General features: G+C 36.6%; 1 protein-coding gene across 1 annotated transcript in view; it reads right to left on the minus strand.

The window, feature by feature from the left end:
* Positions 1–725: 725 nt before the first annotated feature.
* Positions 726–9,920, minus strand: part of LOC104627373 (ras-related protein Rab-18) — a gene marked incomplete at its 5' end in the record, with an annotated part of 12,360 nt that continues 3,165 nt past the window's right edge. The window contains 5 exons of the mRNA XM_010295570.1: positions 726–2,503; positions 3,980–4,046; positions 4,127–4,245; positions 6,032–6,104; positions 8,062–8,123. Coding sequence (XP_010293872.1) covers positions 2,325–2,503; positions 3,980–4,046; positions 4,127–4,245; positions 6,032–6,104; positions 8,062–8,123 — 500 coding nt within the window. The remainder of the gene's footprint in view (positions 2,504–3,979; positions 4,047–4,126; positions 4,246–6,031; positions 6,105–8,061; positions 8,124–9,920) is intronic.

Here is a 9,920-nt window from a genome sequence, read left to right on the forward strand (position 1 = left end):
GGGGGGGGGTGGGTGGAGAGAGGACAGATTAAAAAAATTAGAAAATATAGCAGATTAAGAGTAATTGATGCTGAATTTAACAAATACTGCGAGCACAGGAACCCACCCCTGCAGTACACAGCTTCTTGACAGAGCAATGAGGAGAAGTGAGTCTTGAGGAAGAGCCATTCCACAAGGATGTTTAAAAGATGAAGACAGAAAAGCTAGCTGCCAAGTCAATTAGGAAACAACTGCTTTTTTTAAAAAAGCTAACTGCTCTCAGTCTCACTAAATATGCTGTTTCAGAATACTCCCTCGAAAAATTTTGCAGGGAAGGGACCAAATGACTTGATTCTTTTGCAGAACAATACTCACTATTCAGAGCGCCCTGCAGCTCCTCCCTTTGACAAGAGCTGTCAGATCTGGCAAGGGCAGAAAGAAAGATGAATCCAGGTCCTGTGATAAAAGGACTTTTTGTGAGAAACTGACAATTAAGTTCTTCTCAACACAGGGATACAGCCAGACTAAGGGAAAAATTGGTATGAAAATAAATTACAGGCATCTGCCAGCATTACGATACTTGCCCAAAACTACTGAAATAATACTAAAATAATTAAGTTATTCAGAGTTTTAATGCTTCTACAAGTTTCCTCTACTGCTAGCCTACAAAAAAACAGAAATCCTTTGACTTCAATGCTAACAAACAAGACTTGCTCAGCCCACATATTCTGCATGAAACTGAAATACAAATCTAATATATTAATACACTACGCATGTATATTTAATATCACATTTACATATTTAAATTATCTTACTACATTAACAATACTATAGACACAATATTTTGTAAAAACAGCTAGCATGATTAAGTCTTCAAATTTTGGTATTGTTTTCTAGCATGTGTAAAACAGAATAGAAAACAAAGTTTCCATGTGAAGAATAAAGTGTATTTTAACAGAAGCAGCCAAGACCTGCTGCAAAACACGTATCATGTATGCTGACATTTACACAAAACCTTGCAGTACTAAAAGGTACTGTCATTCACTGTATTTACAAGAAGTTGCCCAATAGTTCAGTTACCAATTGCACTATAGTGATTATTGTAAAAAAAAAAAACACACCACCCACAACAGCATCCTTGTCTTGTCCTTCAGAAATCAGAAATAATTTGTCTATAAGAAGTGACCTTGTTTAAACTGTATGTGCTAGAAAATATACAACTCTACAATAGGAAGAGGTTAGAAAAGTTGAATACTGTGGAAAAAAAATTTATTAGTCTATACAAGTCTTCTGAAACAAACCATTGGCTTTGATACAGTAAATTCAAGTGAATACTCATTGCAATAGTATTTTGTCATACAAAGATCTAGAAGCCCTATAACTTCTCATTTAGTGTCTGTGACAGGAAGTTTTATTTCTGAACAAGTAGCCACACAAAGCAGACATGTGATAGAGATCTTCACAGCCACAGTGAGCTACAGTTTGAGATAAAGTTATATTACAAACATTTAGGAAAATTGGGCATCCATACTGAAGTCTGGCAAACTGATCCACAACAAAAGAACAAAGACGTCATTCAGACCCTTTGTCAAAAATGAAGACTTTCTCCAGCAAGTCTAGAGTAGACCACATCATAAAAACCTGGAGTGCAAGAGTACCACAAATTTAGTATAAATATATCACAGGATTAAAACTCCAGTTAAACCATCAACTGAAGTGATGAGTAAAAAGAAAAAAGGGCATTCCCCAGCTTTGCAAAGGAAGCTCTCAAAGCATCTTTTCAAGAAGGTGCTGATACAAACTATGGCCTGTGCCAATTTGCATTTTAGACAACTCTGCTGAAAGAAAAAAATTTAGCAGGTTTGTCTAAGAACTGTATAATCTTGCTGTTTTAATACCATAAAAAAAGCATTTCCTAGAAGACATGAAACGTAACATCTACAGCTCACACTGTTTTCAAGATCTGTGCACACTATATAGTTCTATAATTTCAAGAGTATTTAAAAATAAGACAAAGAGCAGACAATGCAGTAATGTGTTTGTTAGATGGATTTGTTTAGAATAGTTACATGATGAACACATACAGTCGTAAAATTTTTAGTGCATTTGTTCTTGCACGTTATTTATGCTACCTATAAAAACCTGAAGATTGCAAATTGGGCATGCTTATCATAACATTTTCAAACTGGGAAAGCTGCAGAACATTTTTCCTACAAGTGTTCACTGCCATGATACAAAACAAATATGTGCAAACTGCAAGGTCCCTAAAAATAGCATTTAATGAATTTATGTACAGAAAGATGTCACTATCTATTTAAATATGCAAAGAATAAGATTCCCAAAGTTTATAACATAGAACAATATCCACCACATGCTCCTCCTCCTCCATATCCTTCTTCCTTGTTTGATAACTTTACAACTCTGTTTTGGCTCTCACTCTCCCACAGTCCAGGAGTCTGAATGATTTTTTCAACAAGTTCTTCAAAGGCACACTGTACACCATCACATGTTTTTGCACTTGCCTCTGGAGAAGTGACAGAAGAAGTCAAGGGTTAGCATAACTTCCAGTAACTTGTTTAGTATTTCTTTAAGTCTCAACCTACAACCTAGACTTACAACTGCTACAATATATTCTATAACAACATAGCAGTGCCAAAATTAATAGGTATGCAGATTTCTGTCACCACATAAGGCAGCACCTCAAAAGACTTAATGGAAAAGCTTCCAAGTTGAATGTCACTAGACTATATGGAGACAGCTATAGCTTAGCTTTATTTTTCTGTGGGAAGCACTTCAGTAAGAAGAAACAAGTGTTCTACTAACTTAAGAAGTCTGATAAACCTGATTGCTGTTCTGTATTTCAGTTCTGTACATTAGTCAGAACGGCAGTACCATCATAGCTTAAGAAATAAGGATCCATACTGTAGGATTCTGGGTCAGCCTCCATGATACAACTTACCTGATAAAAAGCAATACAGGATCTCATTTCTTCTGCAGTTTGCAGAATTCCAGGTAATTTCACTCAGGAGCCTTACTTTAGCTAAGCCCAAGAAATTTGCTTACAGGGTCTATTATGAGAGCAACAGATACCATCTGAAACTGTTCAGTCCCACTAGGGCTTGCCCTGTTCTTCTACACAGCCATGCAGGTAGTTAGCATATGTAGCATGCAGATATATATATTTAGTTGTAGTTCAATTTTCATGTTTCTTTTCATCTTCCATGCACTTAACAGCTTGTGCCTTAACTTTGAAATTCTACTTCCATATCTGACATTGTAGCCAAAAAGCAACACAGCAAGGTATTAGACAAAGATATGTAATTAGTTGGAGATGGGAACATAAATCTAAGTACAGGACATGTCAATGAACTGCTTTGCTCTGGGAGTCATCCTACAAAACAATCCCTGCTGATCCTTAAATGAAACATGTAATAAACTTAGGCATAAGAATCACATCACCACTCACTTCATCATTCCAAGGCTTTCCCAATGAGACCAACATATTTGCTCCAGTCATGATTGTCATTATTCAATCGCACCCACCATTTGTAAGTTAATTATATTCCTCCCTATTTTTACATCCCAGTTCTAATACAGATTTCTGTCAAGTACCAGGTCTTTTGCTATACTGAAAGCTGGCCACTAGTACCAGTTTTCCCTCTTTCGTTTTGCTTCTGTTACTAATTTAACAAGTAGGCTGGGAAAAGAAATCAGACAAAATCCCAAACCTAGAACAGGTTTTGTCAGACTACAGTAGAGCCTGTATGCCACCCTTAATCCTTATGCATTTCAGTATACTCATCCACAGTTGGAATAGATATCTGGACATATTTAGGGACAATTTTAAAAAAGATGTGAGTACCTATTACCTTTGTATCTACTGCAGCTGAGAAGTATCGTTAATTGGATTGTACATATAAAGACTATCAGTCCTACAGAAGCAGTACTTTTCATTATGTAACAAAATCAAGTAAGATTTCTGCAAATATCTATGACATACCTATGAACAACATGGAATGTTTTCTTGCAAATTTGAGACCTTCATTTCTGTCAACTTCACGGTTTTCCTATAATAAGACATAGAATTAATATGCATTATTAACAAAATATACCAACAGCTTGCTCACTGCAGTTGAATTCAGTTTACCTTATCAATCTTGTTTCCAACTAGCATTTTCACTATGTCATTCCGCGTGCAGTATGTTTCCAGTTCATTTAACCAGTTATCTAGCTTGACAAAAGTATCTCTTCTCGTGACATCATAAACTGAAAGACAATAGCAATATTATTTCCACAGTATTTTTCCAAGAAATACAGCTTACGTTATAAAAGGAGCAAAAATTATGGCTTTTTGAATTAGAAAACTGAAGGAGTCCCAAGGATTCCAATTTACTTACTACTGCAGACAGCAATTGGAAAAAAGTTGAATATCTACTAGCTCAAATCACTGATGACACTAATGCAGAGCAACTGTTAAGATTCAGTCACCTACGGTTCTCAGACTAATTTATGTTGAGACATCCTAGCTTACAGGCTAGAGACTATCATTCTCCAAAAAATTCTATAGTTGCAGACCCCTGACATAGGATACTTACTAACATTGCTACACAAAAGATATGCAAAGGAGATGGCATGATCTTCTGCACTGAGTTAATTAGTGATAATTAAGACTTGTATAACACTGCTATGCTACTGATTTAGCTTGAAAAAGTAAACTGATCAGTAAATCCTCACAAATACCAGTCAACTACTGAATTTTCAGCATTTTAGTGTTTCAAACTATTCAGCATTTGTGTTCAATATAAGTAATAAGCCATGCTAGGAGCAGAAAGGGCAGACAAAAAGTAGACCTTGTTAAACCTAAAATCCACTACCCAGCGACTACCTAATAGCTACTATTTCAAGCTATTAAGGTGTTTTTTCCTTCATTTTTATACGCCATGTGCAGACAGGCATAAACAAATCTCTAGCTTGGCTTGCATGAACAACTTCCTATTCTTAGGAAGTCATTTAACAAAGAAATAGTAAGGTGAAGATTATTAAATAAAATTAGAGAGCAAATTTCAGCAACAGAACTTTCTAGCTCCCAAGCAGTGCTTATTTTACGGCTTTCGTCAGTGGCAGGTTTAGTGCCAGCAACTAAGTGACTTGACAAGGCATGCCTTGACAGCATCTTCCTATACCAGGAAGATAACGCAACACAGCCTTGGGAAACAGTACATACAAAACAAAACCTACCAGGAAGTCTCATGACAGAGGTTATTCCAAATTAAACAATTTGAATGGACACAACAATTTACCAAGAATCTCTCAAATCAAAGGCAACTTTAAAAAAATTAAACTTACTCCCCTGCCCTTACTTTAGTTAGCTCCTCACTTCTAGCAGTGCAGAAGCAGAACTTCAGAGCTCAATGCCTAGTAGCAGGTTTCCATATATGAAAGAAAAGCATGAGAGACTTCGCTGTGAAGTTGCAGTTATGGTTTTTGGCCTGGGTTTCTCCCACACAGACTGTTGCTTTTTATGCTCCCAGCTAGTCTTTTCTAAGTGATTCTGACTGTGTAACATCCCATCGGTATGGAGACACAAATAGCAAAAAAATCCCAGCCAGGCTGCACAGTGTTTACATTAATTTCATTAGGAAAAAGGAATAGGGGGAAGAAAGAGAAAGCTGTATACATATTGATACAGAAAGAACACACTGGGAAGAGAAAAATCTTTTTTGACTCTGGTCTTAGTGAGCACAGGCAACCAAAAAATCATAGATAAACGGCAAATTTCCTGGCAGCACAGGCACAGCTCCAAGCTATCCCTTTAAAGAGCAGCAGCTTTTAATCTCATGCAAAAATGAGTCGTTCTCAGGCCAGTGAGACTGACTACATGAGAAAGAGGTCAGATATTAAATTCAAGATCCTTTAATATGAGTTGTTCAACATAGATACAATGATTTTTAATATCAATTAGATATTATAGAAAGGTTATATGAGTTCATATAACTCCAATGCATGAGAAAACCACAAACCTATGAAAAATAGCATGCAAAGCTATACTTACCTAGGATAACACCTTGTGCACCTCTATAGTAACTGGGTGTTAACGTTCTGAACCGCTCCTGACCTGCAGTATCCTAAAAAGCCGTTCAGAAACTTCCGTTATTTAGAATTTGAGCAGAATCTAGTTTAGCTCTTAGGTATTCTGCTTCGAATGAACATACAAAATAAGATTCAAAGTATATTCAACTACCAGATTAACTGAGTTTATACCCTCCCCTGCTCTTTTACTGCACATCAACTTTGAGATTTTTATGTAGTCTGTCCTGGGAAATACCTTTAAACTGTTAGGTGTAGTAAATGACTGGACTATATAGCAATGAATAGCCATTTCTGCAGAAGCATTTGTTCTGCAGCTAGTACAGCAGCAACCAACAAGAAAGAAGCATAGCTGCAGTACTAAGATTTTGTAACAAGCATCAAAATCCATGGCAAGAAAACCAGTTCCCTCACTTCAATCACCTTGGTCCAATTAAATTTGCTTCCGTGCCAGGGTAAACACACTTAATATGCTATGACAGAGCAGAAGCAGAAATAAGTCAGAGGTTCCCCTGTTTTTAAGTAAAGTTGAATTTACATTCTCTAAAGTGTCAACAGCTCTGCAAAAAACCAAACATTAGAATGCTGTTTTCTTATCAGACATTAAGTTATAGTGCACACTCATTGCAGACTTTATGCATATTACATTTAAATAACTTCATCCAAGTTACCCCCGGTTAGAAGCAACATGTGAAACACTGGATTCAAAATGGTTCCCTGCCAAAGAACCCGAATAACTGAACCGGACTGCCAACATTCTACAAAGTCACTCAGTCAATCCCACACATCTCAAACTGGTTGTGTGTCATGATACACCTTTACAAGCTCTTCTTTTCCAGTTCACCTCAGAATTATTTCTTCATATTCACCAATATGAAGGAAGATAAACCCTAAATTAATCCTATGTAATATTTTCCATCCCGTGGCCAGTCATCATTCTGCTATCAGTCTTGGTCTTCCTCCTATATGCCTATTTGTCAAGTTTTTGCAGTTATTTTCCTTGTCAAACCAATTTTAGTGATGATTATTATTGTCACACTAACACATAGGTCCTGTTTGTTAGTAGATATATGAAACACCCTCAAAGCAACTCAAGTATTGCAATATATATTTTACGTGCCACTGCTACTTCCCAAGGAAGTAAAAGTCAGGCATCTTGCTTATATGAGAAACAAGGTCTTATTCTTGCTTGCTACAAGAAGTCACAATTGGGTCTGAATATTCAAAATGTTCTTCAAGTCACAGAAGTATGGAGGCTGGTTTGAAGAATGAAGAATGATCTAATAAAAAGCTTGGAAGTACTTTTTTTAATCTTAATTTGCCATTAATTTAGAAGTTCTACTTTTAACTATCGTAGATGTTGAACACTAAGGCTAAGATTACAAACGCTGCCTCTCCCTCTTTCAGCTACATCTGCTCCAAATGAACAAACAACACTGACCTCGAGCCTATAGAAGTCTTTGTATGAGGACTATGAAGTTTTTAGGCTAAAAACTGTTTTGAGAGGTAAGATTTGAGCATAAATTAAGCATGCAATAATAATTCTTAACCTATTAATACACTACTAAATTTTGCCTAAAACATTTAGGTTAAGGAAAGCACCCTTTTAAAACCTGTCTCAGATTAGTGAGGGCTAATTCTTTAAAAGTTAAACAATGAACTACTCATTTAGAATAAAAAAAAATCTAGGACCGGCCACATTCACTGTTTTAAAGTCCAATTGATTCAGTATCATTTTATTCCTCCTTTTCTCTACTCCCATCCCAACCAGACATGAAATCAGTGCTGCAGAAGCAGCTCATAGCCAACAGAACTGCCCCATTAGCCAGGTGTCCCACAGTTCACTGAATCTTCTGAATGGTTCAGTATTAACCTCCCACTCCTCCAAATTGCCTTCATATTAAATAGAAAAGGATTCTATACAAACTGTATATTATACAAGCCATCGCTATTCCTAAAGCAAAGCAATATAGTAAGAACTTAGGAGAGACTTACCCATATTGCCAGTTTAGCTTTGTTTCCATCAACTGAAATAGTTTTCACCTTGAAGTCCACACCTAGAGGAGGAAAAATATTTTAGTTCTCCAAATATCCTACAGTTATTTTTGAAAGGGAAAGTAAAGAGAAAAGAAAAAAAACATCAAACTCTGAAAACAAGTTGTGTTTTGACAGGAGCAGGAAGAGTAAGTTTCATTAGCTATTTATGAACCTTGCTCAAAACTCAAGGTGTTGTTGCTGACAGACTTCTGCAAAAGCCTAAGTGCCTTTTAAGCCATTGACTCAAAATATTTTATGAAAGTAAGGCAAATACTACATTTCCTGTATTAAAGCACATATTCCAGGAGAAATATTCAAGTTTATAATTCAAATGGATTAACTTTCTATTCATTACTCATACATGTGTTCTCCTTGAGTATGTCCATGGTCTCAAGGAACAACATACTTTCAAAATGAAGAAGGAAGCTGCATTCAGGTAGCTATTTGCTCTGTTTCCCTATCTCAAACAATCTGACCAAGTCCCATCAAGGTGATCATGCAGAGGTAAACCGATATAGAGACACTCATCTACTACATGATCACTATCCTGCAAGAAATAATGTTAGATGACAGTAATTCCTCTAACAAACATGTCAAATAAGCTTCAGATTATTTGAACACGCAGTGTATCTCTTACAGGCATTCCAGCAGCATCAGGGACTTGCCATATCACACTCAGTGACCGAGTAAAAGAACAGACAACATGGTAACAGTTCTGCTGGTGATAAGAGTCATCTACCTCTACATCTGACAATTCCCTCCTCACCTTTTTTTTTTTTTTTTAAATACACAGGAACTAGTAGCCTATCCCTTGCCCAAGGACCAGCTGCACAAAACTCAGGCCAAGGAGGACAAGATGTTAATGACTCTGCAAATTTAGAGGATATAGCAACACACATCAGCTTGAGAGGCTGGGTACCATTATAATCCATTTTGCTGTAATTTAATCCTTAGGTTACCAAGAAGTATATTTAAATTACTTTGGAGTGACTCTCACTCCCCACCAAGCAGCAGCCCTGAAATGAAGTCATAGTGTGGAAAGTTGATACTTCATGTGAACAACTTCCAGGTGTAACAGCAAACTTTTCGCACTCTGACTTAAAATGGTAGTCACTGTACTTGCTACAAGAATAAGAATTTCTGTTTTCACTATTCTAACACAAAATGTTTAAGCAGGTCCTCACACTAAGCATGCTGCACGTATATTCTCAAGGCCATGCAGATTACAAACAAGTGCAAACAGCTGCCAAAATATGTTCAACTTAAAGTAACAGAGACTATACAGGGTGCTTAAGAAACTGCACATTGCAAGCAGATTTACGCCTTCACTGCAACCAAGGTTTAAGAGAGCTTTATTTAAAAAAATACACACAATTTTTATTCCACTGTTTCACAGCTTCAGCTCACTAGTGGTTTCTGAAGCATCAAGTGATTTTCAGACTACGTTCTGCACTGGAAGAAGCCCATACTCTTTATTTCAAGCAAAATTTTGCCAAAGTACATTACCTTTTGCAGTAATTGAACAGAACTCCATTTTTTCAGGGACTAAGACTCTTAGTCCCTAACTTAGCAGTAATATAATGCTCCATGCCATGCGCAAGGATGGTTATGTTATGTTCACAGAAAAGAACAGCCACTATTAACTTCGGTTTAAACACCACTTACAACTCTACCTAGTTCATAGAAGATTACTATACTAGCAAGTTGACTCAAATTGATCCTAAAGAACATCCTGTCCTGCCAATTTTCCAGCACTCCGCAGTAACTTTTAGACTAAGAGAATCTCTTCTTCCACTGTAATTGAATATTTCTTTCCC

Source organism: Phaethon lepturus, unplaced genomic scaffold (assembly GCF_000687285.1).
Source record: "Phaethon lepturus isolate BGI_N335 unplaced genomic scaffold, ASM68728v1 scaffold501, whole genome shotgun sequence".
NCBI lineage: Eukaryota > Metazoa > Chordata > Aves > Phaethontiformes > Phaethontidae > Phaethon > Phaethon lepturus.